The sequence below is a fragment of the Chlamydotis macqueenii genome, chromosome W (genome assembly GCF_036417535.1).
Source record: "Chlamydotis macqueenii isolate bChlMac1 chromosome W, bChlMac1.mat, whole genome shotgun sequence".
Classification (NCBI taxonomy): Eukaryota; Metazoa; Chordata; class Aves; order Otidiformes; family Otididae; genus Chlamydotis; species Chlamydotis macqueenii.
Window position 1 is genome coordinate 19,224,191 of NC_141592.1, and position 20,163 is coordinate 19,244,353.

General features: G+C 51.7%; 1 protein-coding gene and 1 pseudogene across 1 annotated transcript; one reads left to right on the forward strand and one right to left on the reverse strand.

The window, feature by feature from the left end:
- The first annotated feature begins 12,645 nt into the window (after positions 1 to 12,645).
- On the forward strand, positions 12,646 to 13,605 carry LOC147596608 (olfactory receptor 14J1-like; annotated as a pseudogene).
- Positions 13,606 to 18,410: 4,805 nt separating this feature from the next.
- Positions 18,411 to 19,343, reverse strand: LOC147596609 (olfactory receptor 14A16-like). The gene has a single exon (XM_086769467.1). It carries the CDS (start codon positions 19,341 to 19,343, stop codon positions 18,411 to 18,413), a length of 933 nt encoding a protein of 310 aa, XP_086625593.1.
- Positions 19,344 to 20,163: the final 820 nt, after the last annotated feature.

The following is a 20,163-nucleotide window of genomic DNA, read 5'->3' on the forward strand; positions in this document are numbered from 1 at the left end:
AGGGACTGGGAGAGCTATGCTTAGAAACTGTATTCTTCTGATCTCAGCAGTGTCCAGGTTCTTCTGGGGAGAACACCTGAGTGTGATTGTCCTCCATCGCAAACAGCAGCCAGTACAGTGCAGCCGAGACCAGGGCTGATGGAGAGACCAGGGTCTGTCCTCATCCCACACTAAGGGACAATCCCTTTGCTTCTCAGCACCCACTGGATTTCACCTGGAGTGCAGCAGGAATGCCAAGGGTGCCAGTTCTCCTCAACTGTGGTGGAGCAACTAGAAAAGAATCATAGAATCATTTGTGTTGGAAGGAACGTTTAAAGATGATCTAGTTGAACCTTTCTACAAGCAGCAGGAACATCTTCAACTGCAGCACATTGCTCAGAGCCCCTGCAAACTGGCCTTGAATGTTTCTGAGGGTTGATACAGAGAATAAATAAATAAAAATCCCAACAGCCCTGCTCCACAGCTGGCAGAACTGGAAGAGATAATGCTAAAAAACTCTTAGATATCAAATGTGGATTTAATCTGAAATCATCTGTGTTCCTATTTACCTGTTGCCATAGTGCAGGACTGAATCCGTCAGAGCCTGCAGCAAAGCTCCCAATGTCACCCTCAGCCAGCACCAACCACAGCTCATGGAAGGGACCTGCAAAACATCTTCCTGAAAGGGGAGAGGCAATCTTGGAGGTTTCTCTGAGAAACTGAATAGATCATTCTTACATAAATCTGTCCTAATTTATTGATGTGTTTTCCTCCCTGAACAGGCTCCATTCCCAGGGGAAAGAAAATGTTCAACGGCAGCTCCATCACTGAGTTCCTCCTCCTGGCATTCGCAGACACACGGGAGCTGCAGCTCTTGCACTTCTGGCTCTTCCTGGGCATCTACCTGGCTGCCCTCCTGGCCAACGGCCTCATCATCACTGCCATAGCCTGTGACCACCGCCTCCACACCCCCATGTACTTCTTTCTCCTCAGCCTCTCCCTCCTCGACCTGAGCTCCCTCTCCACCACTGTCCCCAAAGCCATGGCCAATTCCATCTGGGACATCAGGGCCATCTCCTACATGGGATGTGCTGCACAGGTCCTTCTGGTTTGCTTATTCCTTGGAACAGAGTGTGCCCTTCTCACTGTCATGGCCTATGACCGGTACGTTGCCATCTGCAGACCCCTGCACTATGGGACCCTCCTGGGCAGCAGAGCTTGTGTCCACATGGCAGCAGCTGCCTGGGGCAGTGGGTTTCTTCATGCTCTGCTGCACACTGCCAATACATTTTCACTGCCACTCTGCAAGGACAATGCTGTGGACCAGTTCTTCTGTGAAATCCCCCAGATCCTCAAGCTTTCCTGCTCAGACACCTACCTCAGGGAAGCTGGGCTTCTTGTGTTTAGTGTCTTTGCTGGATTTGGCTGTTTTGTTTTCATAGTTGTGTCCTATGTGCAGATCTTCAGGGCTGTGCTGAGGATCCCCTCTGAGCAGGGACGGCACAAAGCCTTTTCCACGTGCCTCCCTCAGCTGGCCGTGGTCTCCCTGTTTGTCACCACTGCCATGGTTGCCTACCTGAAGCCCTACTCCTTCTCTTCTCCAACCCTGGATCTGGTGGTGGCAATTCTGTACTCGGTGGTGCCTCCAGCAGTGAATCCCCTCATCTACGGCATGAGGAACAATGAAATCAAAGCTGCCCTGTGGAAACTCTTTGAACATAAGCTACTTCACATTAATGTGTCCATTATTCTACTATGACTCTCTCTGTATCTCAGGAAAAGCTAGGCTTAAGTTTTATTCTGTGTGTCTTTATTATAACTTTGTAGGGGTGGTTGTTTGGGTTTTGGTTTTCTTTCTTTTACACCTATAATTATCTTATTCTCGGCCTCCTACCTTTTTTTTTTTCCTGACCCAATTACCTCATGTACATAAAGATTCAGACTCCCTGTTTAGATAAATTCAATACAGAAAGTAGAAGAAAATTATTTGTCTTTGCTCCCATCTCTTCAGCTCTCCTCTGGAGCTGTGAGAGCCAGAAGCCCAGAACACAGGATGGATTCAGGAAGCAAATACCCAGCTGAGACATTGAGAAGCAGCCCCTGTTGCCCTCAGGGCTCCCCCTCACTCCATGGTGGGCACGGCCTCTCGACTGCTTGCGAATGGGGACTAATGCTTCCCTGGAGCCGTGGCCAAGGACAGCAGAGGACATGGCCTTTTCAGTACTGATGTCTCACTTCCACACTGTCCTGTTGTGCCCTTGCATTTGGGCTACCTCCAAGGTCTTGTGTAACTTTGGACACGCCCGTTGTGTCCACAGTGGCGTCCCTGTGGCTGCAGGCAGGAGCAGGAAGTGTGAACCACTGTGTCAGAGCTGGCCTCCATGCAAGGACCACCATAACCAAAGGGGTTCTTCAGGGCAAGGCCAGAAGACTGGATGCCTCTTCCAAAACCAGTATCAGGAATAGATCCAAGGAGCAGCTCCCTCAAAAAGACTTTTCCTCTTCTGGGGTTCGTGATGGTTTCAGGGAGACAAGCTCAGAGCCACAACTGGACATGTTAGGGACCCAGGGCTGGAGAGAGACCTCCCTTCGTGGCTGCACATGTTCAAGCAGACAGCAACTGGTCTTTGATTTATCTGCCTGGCACTGTCCCACCTGCAGTGGGGCTGATGGCAGATGCCATCCTGGAGAGGAACTGGGAGCTGCCAGGAGAGCTCAGGGGATCTCCAGGGACAGTATGTGAGTCTGGGTGGGCAGTGAGTGGCACCCCATAAAATAAACAGCCAACCAAGGCAGAGTCTCCTGGAGGATGAGGTGAACCTGAGGACACCATGGGCTGATGAGGGCCCTGCAATGCCAGGAGAGGCTGTGAGGAGCCAGAAGGCAAAGGGACACAAGACTGGAGAGTGGTTCAGGACACCCTTTGGAAACCCCGTGGGCTGGATCTAGTGCAGCCCTCCCTTGCCATTAGTGCCACTGTAGACACCCCATAGTCCTGCTAAGCCTTGTCTTTGGCTCTTGGTCCATCAAGGGAAGATGGAAAGGGCCTCAGCAGCACTGAACTCTGTCTGTCTGGATCTACTTCCCACCCTCACCAGCACGGTTAGGGGACAGTAACTCTGTGGCCCCAGGGCATCATAGTCCTCTTGCTCTGCAGAGCAGCACCGCAGGATCAGGGTTCTGCACAGAGCATGAGGAGGGAGCCAGGCACAGCTGACCAGGCCAGCACAGACACGCTCAGCTGGGAAAGGCTCTTGGGGAGCAGGGATGACTCTGGAGAAGAGCAAGGGAGCATTTCTGTGCCTGCAGGGAGGAATCAATGAAAAGGAGAAACCTCCTTCTGCAGACACAACGGCAGGACATGTCTCTGTCACCTGCCCAGGACTCTTGTGCTGGCCTGGGGAGAGGAGTCAACACTGAAGAGGGACAGTCAGTCTGTGGTGGGCATCTCCTGGTCCCGAGACCAAGGGTACTGGAGTTTCACTGGCATCCATTTCCTTATCCCATGGTGAACCTCCATCCCTGGGCCTGAGACCCCTCCCTGCCCCGCAGGAACTGCTGTGCACTTCAGAGGAGCTGGGGCTGGGGGGTTTATGGCCAGAGCTCTGCAGCACCTTGCAGCGGGCACTGCCATAGGGCCAGCCCAGACTGGGCTGCTCTGTGGGGCTGGGCTGGGGAGCAGGCAGGGGAGGTGGGAAGAGCTGGAGAGGGGCTAGACTGGGCTGGAAAGTGCCTGGGAGAGGCCAGCACCAATGTTCACGTAGATGTTTGACCATGCAGAGCGAGGACACGCTGCAGTGGGTGTGTGGTGCACAGCCCAGTCTCCTGGAAGGGAGCTGAGACATGCAAATGCAGGAAAGAGGAGGCTGGTCCGTTCCCTTGGTGGCATGGACAGTCCCAGAAGGTGCCCCAGGGCACCCGTCACCACCCAGCCTCCTTTGTTACATATTTCTAGCACTGGCCATTCACACCAGTTTGTGGGTGTTTTTCCTCTGTGGCCATCTCCATCCTCCTGCTGGTCTCAGCACCTGTGCTGGGGGAAGATCCAGCCCTGCCCAGCCGCTCTTCTCACCCAGACCTTGGCAGACCTTAGAGAAGGGCTGAGCAAGGAACAGGCTGCTGAGTGATGGGGTGGAGGGGGCATAACTGCAGACAGAGATGGGGCTGAGGCACTCGATGCCTTCTTTGCCTCAGGCTCTGCTGATAAGGCCTCCCAGGCCTCTCCTTAGCGACAGGGCTCAAGGAGGAGGAGAGGGTGTATTGAGAGGAACCTGGGCAGATCCCACAAGGACAAGTGCCCGTTCCTGCCCCTGCAGGGCACTCACCCTGGCCCCGGCACAGGCTGGGAAGCAGCTCTGAGGGAAAGGACTTGGTGAGCAGGGAGCTGGACAGGAGGCAGCCGTGTGCCCTGGTAGCAAGACAGGACAGCAGTGCCCTGGGCTGTACGACCAGGAGCATGGCCAGGAGATGGGCGGAAAGCACTCCCCCTCTATGTGGAGGTTGTTAGGCCACATCCAGAACACTGTGTCCAGTTTTGGGAACCCCAGCACTGGAAAGGTGTTGGCAAGCTGGAGCAGGTTTAGTGAAGGGCCCTGAAGATGGTCAGGGGGCTGGATCACTTTCCCTGTGAGGAAAAGCTGATGAAGCTGGGCTTGTTCTGCCTGCAGAAGGGATGGCTGAGGGGAACCTCACAGCAAGGGGGAGGGCTCATCTTTTTTTACCATGAGGCTAGCCAGACATTGGAACAAGCTTTGGTCACCATGAGACATTGTGAAGTCCTCCGTCCTTGGAGATTTTCAAGACCCAGAGGGACCAAGCCCTGAGCAACCAGGTGTGACCATATACCTGATGCTGCTTTGAGGTTCTACATATGCCCCAAGGTCTGCTCCAAATCTCAATGTTTTTATTATCCTAGGATCTCTTGTCTGATATCTATTCAGCAAATGAGAGAGCAGATATACATGGGGCACAAATCCTCCTGTGGTTTATGTGACATGTAAACCAAGTCAGGTGAACTTCTCCTCCACTCCATTGACTGCAAGCAGAGCCTGGGAGGCACTGCCTCAGACAGCTCCACATTACCCCTGAAGCTCATAGCATCAAGTTTTAGCACCCTCAAAGGCCATGGTCTGGACCCTGAAGCACTTACCTGTTGATTTTGGAGAGTGCCCAGAGGAGGTCTCCCAAGATGGGATTCAGGGCTTCAAGCTTATGATCTATGTATAAAGAAGGACAGACCTGGGCATCTTTGGCCCAGTGGCAGACAGGCTCAGAGCAGTGTAGGAGTAGCCTGAGAGTGCTTGAAGGGTGGTTTCAGAGATGGTGGACCTTTTCTTCACAGTGAAAAACAACATGAGATAAGAATAAAAGAAGAAAGTACAGCTTAGGAGGCTGAGATTTGACACGAAGAGAAAGAAATGTCTCTCCAAATGCTATTCTGTGCTACAACAGGTAGAGGACTAGATCGGTTTGAGGTACTCTCGGCCTTTGTCTTCTCCAGCAAGGTCTCTCAGTTGCGTGTGCCTAAAAGGCAGAGCCCAGCCAAAACACAGCATTGCATGGAGATGGAGTCAGAGGTTACTTAGGTAAGGTCAGTCCTTAAGAGTCCATTGCACCAGATGGGATGGATCTTAGGATGCTGAGAGACCAGGATGATGTCATAGCAAGGCTGTTCCGAGACATTTTGTGATGTCATAATGAGTGGAGGAAGCAAGAAGCAAATCTTGCATCCCTCTCCATGGAGCTGGCTGCAAGCTGTCATGAGGCAGTGCTGAGGGACAGGCCAGCACCTGAAGGTCCTTCACGGGCTCCAAGTGTATCTCTGCTCCTCCGTGGATCTCCATGGGCTGCAGGGGGACAAGCTGCTCCACCACGGTCGTCCCCACAGGCTGCAGGGGAATCTTGGCCAGGAGCCGCATTACTCCCCCCCCTCACTTCTGAACTGACCTTGATGTCTGCAGCCGTTCCTCACAACAGGCTGGTAGATGTCTCTCAGGATCTTTTTAAAATCTTATTCACTTCTCATCTCCTCTCCACTTCTTACAGCCAGGCCGGACCGAGTCGGACCCAGTCGGCCGCCTGGCAAGAGGCCAGAGGGTGAGGCCTGCAAGGCCCATGAGGCCTGCGCCTCCCGCTCTGCGCCTCTGCCCCCGCTCAGCTTCTTCACATCTTCTCTCCTCTCTTTTTTTTTCTGTTTTCCCCTTCTTAAATATGTTATCACAGAGGCGTTATCATGGGACGTTCTGCTACCAATCGGCTCGGCCTTGGCCAGCAGCAGGTCCGCCCTAGGCCCGGCCGAGTCCACTGAACAAAGGGGAGCGACTTCTACCTGTTTCCTACAGCAGCTACCACCTTAGGCCCCCCCACACTAGCAAAACCATGACACATATGCATATATATTTATAGACTTGTGTATAAAGACAGTTATTTTGTTCAGAGAAACTACTACATCTATATTGACACAATTAATATTTCTACTTCTACCTCTTACTCCTTCCTTCCTTTTCTTCAGTCCTGTTGACTTTTTGAGGAACTCAGGGTGTACAAGACATCTGAGCATCACCTAGGTCAGCTAGGCGGACATGAGATTTCTCAGGGGTTCCCTCTCCATCTGGCATCATCCACAAACAAGCCGAGTGTTTACACTGTTCCCTTGTTCGGGCCATCAATAAAGATATCAACCACTGTTGCCCTAGGTGTTGGTCGCTGATGGAGTCAGTCACTAGTAACTGGCTGCACTGTGAGTGCATGGCTCAGTCAAGTTTCCACCTACCTATGATCCATTCACCCACTCCAGAGCTCAGCGGTTTGGATACAGAGAGATCAGGGGGCCTGTGTTAAAGGCCTTAGTAAAGCAATGGCCCACTAAGTGACATTCTTCTTCATGGAGAATGCAACTGGGCTGGTCAAGGGTGATTTTTATTTGCCCTTGCTGACTCTTCCCAATCTTGTCCATTTCAGGCCTGGAACCTTCTTCCAGGAAGATTTATTCCACTATGTTACCAGGGAATGAGGTGAGGCTGACTGGGCTGTAGTTCTCCAATTCCTCCTCCTGACCCTTCTTGAAGATGGGTGCAACATCTGCCTTTCTGCAGTCAACAGCCTTCCCAGATGGCCCTGAAATTTCAAGGACAGACAAGCAAGGACACTGTCCAGCTTCCCCAGCACCCTTGGGTGTATCCTGTCCTTTTCCATGGACTTGTTTTCTCGCATGAGTGGAATGCGCCTCACTCAAAAGAGAGAAGCTGTAATACGTTTTCTTGAGGCAAAATAATAATTAGACAGAGTTTGACATATTGGATGGAATTTAACAAAGTTTCACAGTGGTTTACCAGGACAAGGAAAAGGAAAAGGATAAGGAAGTCTCTTTTGCCAAGTCATGAAGTTCAGAGTGGATCCTCTTGCTTTAGAAACTCCTTGTGAAACCTAGGTGCTGCAAGGGCCAATCTTACTTTCAGACTTGGACAATGGTTTATGTAAAGTGGAATTATCTGTACAAAGTTTATGATAATTAAAATTGAGTAGCTACATGGATTAGTAATGTTTCATTAGGATTAATTCAGCATGCTATCAGTCACTTAGCAGGGATCCGTCCTCAGTAAGGCATCTCCCCTCCTTGGGCAGAGATTTATGCCAAGATAAGATCCCTTACTCTTTTTACCAAAACTAAGATCCCTTAGTCTCAGGTGAGGGATCTCAAACCTTGAGAGGTGTCCCTGCTCAAAGGGAGAGTCACCTGGCATGCAGTCCTGCTGCCATTCAGGGAGAGCTCAAACTGGGCCCATCCTGATGGTAGTATTTATAGAGCAGTTGGCTGCTAGTCAATAGTACAGACAAGATAGACGTCATCATTTTAGCTCTGGTGTCTTCTTCTGTACTTTAATTATCTTGCATTTTTGGGGCTTCAAGACCACCTCTCAAATATTTTTTCTGAGGCACCTTCTCTCCCTTGTGCGTGAGGCAGGACCTAACAGCTCGCAGGTTCACTGCAGGCCATGAGTTATCCTTAGTTGACTGACTTAGGCTCCTCAGTCAACCCAAACTAGAGTACAGCTAGGGGTCCAGTGTATCCGTGACAGAGACCTTGCTGGTGAAGACAGAGGAAAAAAAGACACAGGGTACTTCAGACCTAGCTCATCTACTGTTCCTAAATTTGAACACAGTATAACCAGTCGGTCAGAAGAAGTGATTATCCTGCTGTATTTAGTATTGATATGGCCTCAGCTTGAGCACTGTGTAGGTGTGGGACCCACAGTTTAAGAAGCATTTTAAGGTACTTGAATGCATGCAGAGGAGGGCAACATGGGTGGAAGGCATGTCCTATGAGGAGCAGCTGAGGACAAACTAGGTTTGTCTAGTTTGGAGAGAAGGAGGCTGAGGAGCGACCTCAATGCTCTTTACAGCTTCCTGAGGAGGGAACGTGGAGAGGGAGGTGCTGAGCTCTTCTGCCTGGTATCCAGTGACAGACTGTGTGGGAACGGCTCAAAGCTGCACCAGGGGAGTTTTAGACGGGACATGAGGAAGAATTTCTTTACTGAGAGGGTGGTCAAACACTGGAACAGGCTTCCTAGAGAGGCAGTTGATGCCCCATGTCAGTGTTTAAAAGGCATTTGGGCAATGCCCTAACAGCATGTTTTAACTTTTGGTCAGCCCTGAAGTGGTCAGGTAGTTGGAACAGATGATTGCTGTAGGTCCCTTCCAATTGCAAAATTCAGTTCCATTCAGTTCAGTTCAGTTCTGTTCCATTCTATTCTATTCTAAATTCAACTGTGGCCTTTTTCACATTTATTTGGGGGTTTTTTAAGTGTTAAGGAAGCAGTAGTAGCTCATCTTGTTGCCCTTTGACATTCCTTGCAAGCTTGAATTTTGGGGAGCTTTAACTCCCCTAAGATAATCCCTATTTCTCCAGACAGCTTTTCTAAACTCCACCTTTGCAGGCTGTCCCTGCTTCCCGCTCCTGCGTGCTGCCTTTTGGCACTGGAGCTGAGCTGTAAGGCTCCTGGTTAGCCCAGCCAGTTTCCTGAGATGAAGGCTTGTTTTCCTGAGTATCAGGACAGACCTTTCCTGTGCTTGGAGGAAGATGTCCTTAAAGGACTCTCAGCTTTCATAGATTTTTATCTTTCAGAGCTTCCTCTCCATGGGATCTCCTACAACAACAACCCTGAGCAGGCCAATGTCTGCTTCTCTGAGATCTCAAACCTGAGTTCTCTTGCTCTTCTGTCTTACTTCCCATGTGTCGTAGTTTAGCCTCGCTTGGGACCTTGCAAGAGAAGAGTTTTCTAGCAGAGGTGACTCTGCAGTGCCTTGTGCCAATCTCCAGGAACACAAGGGACCACTAAGAATGTCCCTGGGTGGCAGGGCCTGTGATCCAGCCACGCTGTGGACATCAGTGGCGTGGTTTTTCTTTATGTCATCAGGGACATGGGTAGAGGATAAATGAGAGGAGAACTGTCAGGGCTTGAGAGCACAGGGACATGAGTGGTGACCCTGGTGTGATGTTCCTCCCAATCCTGCAGTACCCCTGGATGTAGATGGGATGGATCTTGCATGCTTGCCGTGGTGCTGGTGTTCAGATGCTGCACATACCAGGCCCCTTTGGGAGGCTCTGGGGTTTCTGCCCAGCCCCTACTCCAGGGGGACATGGCTCTCCTGGAGGTCCCATGCTGTATTTGCCAGCCACAAGCAGTTGTGCTGGGCACCCCTGGGACCAGACATGGCACTAGCGACCTTTCTTATGCCATTGAGGGAAAACCTTGAAATAATGTCAGTGCCTGCGACATAGGGATGTGCACATGCAGTTTTGCAGTGAGCTGAGCTCTACTGAGTATAGAGGATGGGACCTGGAGAGAGATCTGACTCCCCTTCTGGTACACTCATCCTTTTTGTCATCTGGAAGTCCAGCAGCTGCCATGGAAATGTGTCTACCAGATGTTCAGGTGCCCTAAACACTGAATGCAATCTGAGGTGACAAAGTGACCCTGTCCTCACAGCCCCACAGCTGACACTTAGGCAGGTGCAGTTGTCCCATGTGTGCTCCATCACAGCTTACAGAGATGTACACAAGTCTTGGACCATCCCTGGCGCCTCCAGTGCCTAGCAGGTGTTTGTGTGTGAGCTGGTCACTGCCACCATCCATCCCCATGGATGATGGTGGGAGCTCAGGGAAGTGGCTGGCCTGTAGCCCCTATTTTGTGCACACTGAGCTGAGGCGAGAGAATTCCTGACTCCTGTGGGTCTGTGGGGTGTATGGGGCAGAGGTGAACCCCACTCCAGGCTCTGGGCTTCTCACCAGAGAGGAGACACCTATACAGACTCAAATCCCTGCCCTGCGTGGGTAGAAATGACCCCTGCCTGTCCCTGCCGTGGTGTCCTGCCTGGCAATGGGACAGGGACATCTCTCCTCTGACATCTCTCCTAGATGACAACACCATGGAAGGACAAATCTCACTTCCAAAATCAGTCTTGGCAATGTTCAGAGAGGGACACTGATTACTTCACTCTGCATCAGCCTACACTCCCCAGGAGAGACAGGGCTGCCTCCCAGGTGCTGTCAGACCTTGGAGCCCCAGGGACATCTCCAGGAAGACCAGGAGGGCAGAGGAAGTGGCACCTTGGGCTGGTCCCCTGCTGCTGAGCCAAAGGGACAAAGGGAACACACAGCAAACAGGCAGAGCTGCAGAGAGACAGCTCTACCCAGGAGCAGCTCCTCTGCCAAGCGCAGCAGGGCTGAGGGCACTGCCTGCAGGCACCGAGAGGAGAGGAGCGAGGCAGAGAGAGCTGAAAGGCAGCCTGGGGTGAGGGGACACTGAGAGGCCACTGGAGGAGAAAACTTCACAGCCCTTGACATATTAAGTGTCTGGCTGCAGGTCATTGAAGCTTCAGTTTCTTGAGGGATTTTGTAAAGCTGGCACCTCCCCCAGCCTGTGGGATCTGTAAGTACCACTCTCAGGCCTTCTCTGCTGTAGAGGAGGAGGAGGAGATGCTCCACAGCAGGCATTCCCTGCTGCACTGTTACAGGGACAGGGCACGACGGCTGCCTTCTCCCAGGGACGGCTGCAGAGTGTGAATGTGTGTGTGCAGCCAGGGGTGCCCAGGGCTGTCCTTCAGAGCAGGGTCCCTGCGCCCCAGGGGCTGTGTGCTGGGGCAGGGACTCTGCCTCTGCCAGGCTCAGCACTCAGCCGGCCCCGGGAGCTCCCTGTGGTTCTGTGGGGAGAAGCTGTGGGGGTAAGGAGTGACCTCGGTCATGGTAAGGTGCTTCTCCAGTTTGAGGGTGCTGCATGGGTCAGGGCTGCTCACAGCCCCAGATCGCCCCATTTACAGAGGGTCCTTTTCAAGAAGGACATAAAGGCAGCATTTATCTGAAAGTGAAATGAGCCTGTGCTTTGTGTTTGCTCTTGTTCTGTTTGGTGGGCAGTGGGAGGTGGAAATTCATTTCTCTGCTCTGGAGAAGGCACTGAGACACAAATTCTCATGAGGACTTTTCTGAGCGGCTTCTTAGCCCCTGCATCCACAGAGACATTTCTGGGCAGTGCCCTGGTGCCAGGAGGTTTCTGCAGGGTAGAGCTGAGCACTCAGCGGGTGAGATGGGGTCTGTGAACACTGACAGAGACACGGGGAGAGAGGAACAGCCTCTGGCAGGGACAGCTCCAGGATGCACAGGGAGGGGCAGGGAGTGTAGGGAGCTGCTCACAGAAATGCACTGCGAGGGGGGATGTAGGCATTTCCCTGCAGGGCAGATGCCTTTCCCAGAGAACCCTCCCGGTCTCCTCTCCCCCTCAGCAGAGCACCCCACCCTTTAATATCATGGAGACTTGGGTATGAGTTGCCTTCCCACCAGCCCAACCACCACAGAGGAGAAATGCTCAAGTGTCCAACCATGTCTCCTTGTCTTCCTCTATTGACAGGAGTTCTTTGGCATGCTCCTCTCTTCTCCGCGCTCCCTTCTTCTTCCCCTTGAATTCACTGTGTCCTGGTTGAGGGTTAATTGGCAGCTCAGACACTGATGCTGGGGGTCCTCTCATGCAGATGTATCAATGGAGGAAAAGCATCCAAATTCGTTCTTATATTTTGGGGTCTGGGAGATGTAGCTTGTGGGGCTGGCAATGATCTGACCCCTCCGTCAGGACATCCCACCACTGAAACATTCAACTGTTTCCCTGGAGGGTCCTGCTGGATGGAGGCTGCTTTCCCCAAGAGCACAGCTCTACCATGGAGAGACATAGCAGCCCCATAGCTGCTATGGGAGCTGCCCCATGGAGAAGACACCTCTATGCTGAGGTCATGAAAATGCTGCTGGGCATCTCTATGTGGGCAGCTATAATGAGCCCTCTGTGTCCCTGGCTGGGCGAGGAGAGATGAGATCCTGCTTGGGTGCGATGAGATGAGGTGAGGAGTTTGCAGGTCTGCACTTGGAAACTGGACTCCTACGCTCTCAGCAGTGTCCGGATACTTTTTGGGGAAATGTCTGTGTGTGAGCCTCCTCCAGCTGAAAGAGGTGCCAGCACAGGTCAGCTGACACCAGCGCTGACGGACAGAACATCTCTCCTCATCCTGCAGTATGGGACAGTTACTTTGTCTAAGGACCTACAAAATTTTTCTCAGAGAAGTCTGCCCTATTCTCGCACTGTCTTTACCTCTTTACATAGTGGCTCAGCAAAAATATAAGAGATGTCCAACAGCACCTCCATCACTGAGTTCCTGCTCCTGGCATTCGCAGACACACGGGAGCTGCAGCTCTTGCACTTCTGGCTCTTCCTGGGCATCTACCTGGCTGCCCTCCTGGGAAACGTCCTCACCATCACTGCCATAGCCTGCGACCACCGCCTCCACACACCCATGTACTTCTTTCTCCTCAACCTCTCTGTCCTTGACCTGGGCTCCATCTCCACCACTGTTCCAAAATCCATGGCCAATTCCCTCTGGGACACCAGGGTCATCTCCTATGCAGGATGTGCTGCATAGGTCTTTTTCTTCTTCTTTTTGATGTCAACAGAGTACTGGCTTCTCACTGTCATGGCCTATGACCGCTATGCTGCCATCTGCAAACCCCTGCACTACAGGACCCTCCTGGGCAGCAGAGCTTGTGTCCACATGGCAGCAGCTGCCTGGGGCAGTGGGATTCTCACTGCTCTGCTGCACACTGCCAATACATTTTCACTGCCACTCTGCAAGGACAATGCTGTGGACCAGTTCTTCTGTGAAGTCCCCCAAATCCTCAAGCTCTCCTGCTCAGACATCTACCTCAGGGAAGTTGGGCTTCTTGTGCTCGGTGTCTGTTTTGCATTTGGCTGTTTTGTGTTCATTGTTGTGTCCTATGTGCAGATCTTCAGGGCTGTGCTGAGGATCCCCTCTGAGCAGGGACGGCACAAAGCCTTTTCCATGTGCCTCCCTCACCTGGCTGTGGTCTCCCTGTTTATTAGCACTGCAATGTTTGCCCACCTGATGCCCCCCTCCATCTCCTCCCCATCCCTGGACCTGGTGATGTCATTTCTGTACTCTGTGGTGCCTCCAGCAGTGAACCCCATCATTTACAGCATGAGGAACCAGGAGCTCAAGGATGCCATTAACAAAGTGATTTCATGGATGTTTCTGAATAGTGATACACTTCTCATCACTAACCACAGATGACTATGGTGCTTTGTTTATCATTCTTATTGTCATCATTACCCTTACCATGATCTGTATTCTTATCATTATCGTTATCATTGTTGTTATTTTTATCATGATCTGTATTCTTATCATTATCATTATCGTTATCATTGTCATTATTGTTATTTTTATCATTTCGGTTATCATTATCATTACTGTTATCAAGGACGGAGCATGGGAATGGATTTCTCAGTCATTTTTCAGCAGTCAAACACTTCCTGTCTTTCTTCACAGTTGATTCCCACAATGCCCTAGACAAAACCTGATCTTTGTATTCACTGTATTTGTATCATTATATTGTAGATTACAGAATCACAGAATCACAGAATTATCAAGATTGGAAAAGACCTAAAAGATCATCCAGTCCAACCATCACCAATACTTCTCAGCTAAATCATATCCCTCAACACAACATCCAAACGTTTCTTGAACACCCCCATGGTCGGTGACTCCGCCACCTCCCTGGGCAGTGCATTCCAGTGCCCGACTACCCTTTCCGAGAAGTAATATTTCCTAATGTCCAGCCTGAATCTCCCCTCGCGCAGCTTGAAACCATTGCCTCTAGTTCTATCACTGTCTACACAAGAGAAAAGGCCGACCCCTAGCTCACTACAACCTCCCTCCAGGAAGTTATAGAGAGCTATAAGGTCTCCCCTGAGCCTCCTCTTCTCCAGACTGAACAATCCCAGCTCCCTCAGCCACTCCTCATAAGGCCTGTGCTCCAGACCCCTCACCAGCTTCGTAGCCCTCCTCCTCAATGTCTTTCTTGCAGTGAGGGGCCCAAAACTGAACACAGTACTCGAGGTGCGGCCTCACCAGTGCCGAGTACAGGGGGACAATTACCTCCCTGTTCCTGCTAGTAACACTGTTTTTGATGCAAGCCAGGATGCCGTTGGCCTTCTTGGCCACCCGGGCACACTGTCGGCTCATGCTCAGCCGAGCATCAATCAGTACCCCCAGGTCCGTTTCCTCCACACAGTCCTCCAGCCACTTCGCCCCAAGCCTATAGCGCTGCCTGGGGTTGTTGTGGCCGAAGTGCAGGACTCAGCATTTGGTCTTGTTGAACCTCATCCCATTGGCTTCAGCCCAGCTCTCCAGCCTGTCCAGATCCCTCTGTAGGGCCTCGCTACCCCCAGGCAGATCCACACTCCCAGCCAATTTGGTGTCATCTGCGAACTTACTGAGGGTGCACTCAATGCCCTCATCCAGATCATCAATAAAGATATTGAAGAGGACAGGCCCCAGCACCGACCCCTGGGGAACACCACTTGTGACCGGTAGCCAGCTGGATTTAACTCCATTCACCACCACTCTCTGAGCCCGGCCCTCCAGCCAGCTCCTTACCCAGCCAAGAGTGTACCCATCCAAGCCATGGGCTGCCAGCTTCTGCAGGAGAATACCGTGGGAGACAGTGTCAAAGGCTTTGCTGAAGTCTAGGTAGACCACATCAACAGCCTTTCCCTCATCCAGCAGATGGGTCACTTGATCATAAAAGGAGATCAGGTTGGTCAAACAGGACCTGCCCTTCATGAACCCATGCTGGCTAGGCCTGATCCCCCGGCCATCCCGCACATGCCGCATGATCTCCCTCAAGACTATCTGTTCCATAACCTTCCCTGTAACCGAGGTCAGGCTAACAGGCCTGTAGTTCCCCGGATCCTCCTTACAACCTTTCTTGTAAATGGGAGTCACGCTGGCAATCCTCCAGTCTTCCAGGACCTCACCAGTCAACAAGGAGCGCTGATAGATGATGGAAAGCGGCTCGGCTATCACCTCCGCCAGTTCCCTCAGCACTCTTGGGTGGATCTCATCTGGCCTCATGGACTTGTGGCAGTCCAGTTGGAGTAGTAAGTCTCTGACCGTTTCTTCCAGAATCACAGGGGGGTTAGCGTGCTCCCCAGCCGAGACTACCAGGTCAGAGAGAGGAGTACCCTGAGGATAACTGGTCTGACCTTTAAAGACAGACATAAAGAAGGCATTCAGAACCTCCGCCTTTTCCTTATCCTCAGTGGTCACATTCCCAGCCTCATCCAGCAAAGAGTGGATATTCTCCTTTGTCCTCCTCTTACTGTTAATGTATTTATAAAAGAGTTTCTTATTCCTTTTCACCCCAGTGGCCAGGTTAAATTCAAGCTGGGCTTTTGCCTTTCTGATTTCACCTCTACACATCCTAACGACTTCCTTGTATTCATTCTCAGTTGCCCGTCCCTCCTTCCACGGGCGGTAGATTCTCTTTTTCTCCCGGAGCCTCAAGAATAGCTCCCTATTCATCCACGCCGGTCTTCTTCCCCGCCGGCTCATTTTGCGGCTCAGGGGGACCGCCTGCTCCTGCGCCCTTAAGACTCCCTTCTTGAAGAGCAACCAGCTCTCTTGGACCCCTTTGTTCGCTAAGACTGAATGCCAGGGGACTCCCCCTACTAGTCTCTTGAACAATTCAAAGTCCGCCCTCCGGAAGTCCAAGGTAGCAGTTTTACTATTCCCCCTCCAAGCTCCACCATGAATCGAGAAATTTATCATTTCATGGTCACTCTGTCCAAGGCAGCCCCCAACCTCCACATCTCCCACCAGACCTTCCCTGTTTGCGAACAGCAGGTCTAGCGGGGCAGTTCCTCTCGTGGGCTCTCTGACCAACTGCATTAGGAAGGCATCCTCTATGCACTCCAAAAACCTCCTAGACTGCTTCTTCTGTGCTGTGCTGTACTCCCAGCATATGTCAGGGAAGTTGAAGTCCCCCATGAGGACAAGGGCTGACGACCGTGCAGCTCATGCCAGCTGCTTGTAGAATACCTCATCTGTCTCTTCATCCTGGTTTGGCGGTCTATAACAGACGCCCACCAGGATGTCTGCCTTGTCAGCCCTTCCTCTGATCTTTACCCATAGGGATTCAAAGTTATCATCCCCAGTCACAATCTCAGTAGCAGAAAAGGATTCCCTAACGTAGAGAGCCACACCACCACCCCTCCTTCCTTGCCTGTCCCTCCTGAAGAGTTTGTAGCCATCCATTGCATCAGATCCATTGGATCTGACAAGACACGTCCCAGAGTCCTGAAGCAACAGGATGATGGGCTGCTGCAGCTGCAAAGCCACTCTCCATGATATTTGAAAAGTCATGGCAGTCAGGTGATGTCCCTGGTGACCGGAGAAAGAGAAACATCTGTATCTCCTCTTGCTCATCAGCTAGTCCAGCTGCAAGTGCACCGGTGAACTGCAAATGCACAAAGTGCTCCCACCAGCAGCTGGCCCCAGACGTTCTGTGTTTCGCACTGCTGGGTGCCCCGGACCTCTGTCGGTCGCTTGCAGCCACGTCTCGGACCATCGTGCCTTCTGGGACACAGGGCCCGGCTCCGCGATAAAGGGTGGTTTATTAGCAGCAGGGGTTTCCTGCAGACCCGCCCTCAGCATTGCCGGGGAAACATAGCGCACAAGGGCTGAGGCCAGGAAACTGTGGGGCTGTTCTGGGAGGTTCACAGACTTTACTTGGGTGTTTTTTTTTAAAGAGCAGGCTGAAGTTCTGCTCCTGCAAACTGCTCCCCAGTACTCATACGCGTGCCCTGGGACAAAAATTCAAATCCTTTGGCAGGCACAATCTCTGTGTGTACTTTCTGGTTTGAACGACCTGAAAACATACATTCAGCAATAAACGCAGCATGATGCTCCTTACCTTGCACTCATCTTTTTCTCACAGCTCAGTATTGTAGAATATTGGAGTATATTCTTTCCAAAACCATGCGCTGAAAATAAAATGCTAGCAGTATCACCTCATTTTCTGTCACTTCTGATGCATCATCCCAGCGTTCTTTACAAAATCTACCATGATGCATGGCTGCAGAGGATAAACTGGGACCGTTTAAAACTTTATTTGGCCTGGAGCACACAACAAACCCCTCAAGTCACTTGCTGTATTCTTGGCATGGGGCAGCAAAACAAACAAAGTCAGGCTACTCACAGGTGGGTAGGGAGAAAAGGTCTGGATCCTACAGAGTTTGGGGAGTAGGGGGAGGGATGGGAATCCAAATTCCCCAAATGCAACAGTGATGTTTTCCAAATACCTTCCTGACCAGACCCAAACAAGATGTTTGAACCTAAACGGCAATACAAAGAGCTCATTTCAGTACGTGGACTATTGTAAAAGAAAAAAAAACACTCCTCCTCCTATGACTGCAGTAACTAAAAACACGGGGGGCTCAAGGGGGCTCTGGGAGATAGGGTGCCTGGTGCTTTGGCCAGGGAGTTCTGTCTCCATCTCCCTCCCCTCCCCAGCTCTCGGGACACTCCCGAGGCTGCCCCGGCTGGGCCCGGCTCCAGCTGACCCCATGGCACTGGGCGCTTTGCAGCTCCCCAGCAGCACCCCGGGCTGGGGAGCGCCCACCTCGCTTGGGCTGCAGCTGGAGCAGAGACCGCACCTGTGGGCATCAACACGGCTGCCTGGAAGGTCAGTGTGGGTTCAGAACAATTTCCAGCATGCCCCGGGAACAACATGGCCGACCAGCAGCCACATGCCCTGCACTACAGCTCCCAGCATGGCCCAGGAGCAACATGGCCGACCAGCAGCCACATGCCCTGCACTACAGCTCCCAGCACGCTCCGGGAGCAACATGGCCGACCAGCAGCCACATGCCCCAGCACTACAGCTCCCAGCATGCTCTGGGAGCAACATGGCCGAAAAGGAGCACACTCCCCAGCACTACAAATCCTTTTACCATTCTTTTACTGCATTCCCGGGAGTTAAAAGTGTGTAGTGGGTCCTCACTAATGGTGGAAGAATATGTATTTGTACTCTTTCATCAGGGTATCCTTGAGTTCCTGGTTCCTCGTGCTGTAGATGAGGAGGTGCTCATGATGATGACTGATGATGGGACTGATGATGAGGGTGCTGGAGGCACCACCGAGTACAGAAATGACACCACCAGGTTCAGAGAAGGGGAGGAGATGGAGGGGGGCTTCAGGTGGGCAAACATGCCAGTGGTGACAAAAAGGGAGACCACAGCCAGGTGAGGGAGGCACGTGGAAAAGGCTTTGTGCCGTCCCTGCTCAGAGGGGATCCTCAGCACAGCCCTGAAGATCTGCATATAGGACACAACAATGAACACAAAACAGCCAAATCCAGCAACGACACTAAACACAACAAGCCCAACTTCCCTGAGGTAGGACTCTGAGCAGCAGAGCTTGAGGATCTGGGGGACTTCACAGAAGAACTGGTCCACAGCATTGTCCTTGCAGAGTGGCAGTGAAAATGTATTGGCAGTGTGCAGCAGGGCATGGAGAAACCCACTGCCCCAGGCAGCTGCTGCCATGTGGACACAAGCTCTGCTGCCCAGAAGGGTCCCGTAGTGCAGGGGTTTGCAGATGGCAGCATAGCGGTCATAGGCCATGACAGTGAGAAGACAGTACTCAGCTGCAATAAGAGAGATAAAGAAAAGGAGCTGGGCCACACAGCCTTGGTAGGAAATGTCCCTTTTGTCCCAGAGGGAATTGGCCATGGATTTGGGAACAGTGGTGGAGATGCAGCCCAGGTCAAGGACAGAGAGGTTGAGGAGGAAGAAGTACATGGGGGTGTGGAGGTGGTGGTCGCAGGCTATGGCAGTGATGATGAGGCCGTTTCCCAGGAGGGCAGCCAGGTAGATGCCCAGGAAGAGCCAGAAGTGCAAGAACTGCAACTCCCGTGTGTTTGCAAATTGCAGTAGAAGGAAATTTGTGACGGAGCTGCCATTGGACATTGTCTTCTCCTGGGAATCAGCCTGTTCAAGGAGAAAAATGCATCAGTAAGTTTGGACAGATTTATTTAACCAAAACGTGTTCAGTTACTCATAAAAACCTCCAAGACTTCCTCTTCCCTTTCAGGAAAACATTTTACCGTTCTCTTCCATGAGATGCGATTGGTGCTGGCTGAGGATGACTCTGGTAGCAGTGAGCTGTGGTTTCTGCAGGATTCAGGCCTGCACTATGGCAAGAGGTAATAGGACCATGGATGTTTTCAGACAAAATCCAGCTTTTATGTCAAAGACTTTCTTAGCAATGTCCCTCACGAATCTCCAGACTGTGGAACAGAGCTTTGGGGATTGTCTTTGTTTATTCTCCATCTACATCCCTGGAAACTTTCATGCTGGGTTTGGGTTGAACTCTGAGCTGACTCTGATGTCCCTGTGCTTGCAGGGTGGTTGCATCTTTAAATGTCTCCTGCAACCCTACCTCCTCTATGATTCTGTGATTCTGTTCCACCACAGCTCAGGAGTGTTGGAGTCTGTGGAATTCTTGCTGCACTCAAAGTGAAATTCTGTGGGTGCTGAGAGGCAAAGGAACTGTCCCTTAGTGTGGGATGAGGACAGACCCTGGTCTCAGCTCCTCTGTGCTGACAACTTTTTGAGCTGGAGGACAATCACACTCAGGTGTTCCCCCTGAAATAAACTGGACACTTCTGAGAGCACAGAAATTCAGTTTCCAAATGCAGATCTCCTAATCCCTCATCCCTTCTCATCATAATTGAGGATGATCTCAGCTCTGCCGTCCCAGCCAGGGACACAGAGGACTTATTAGAGC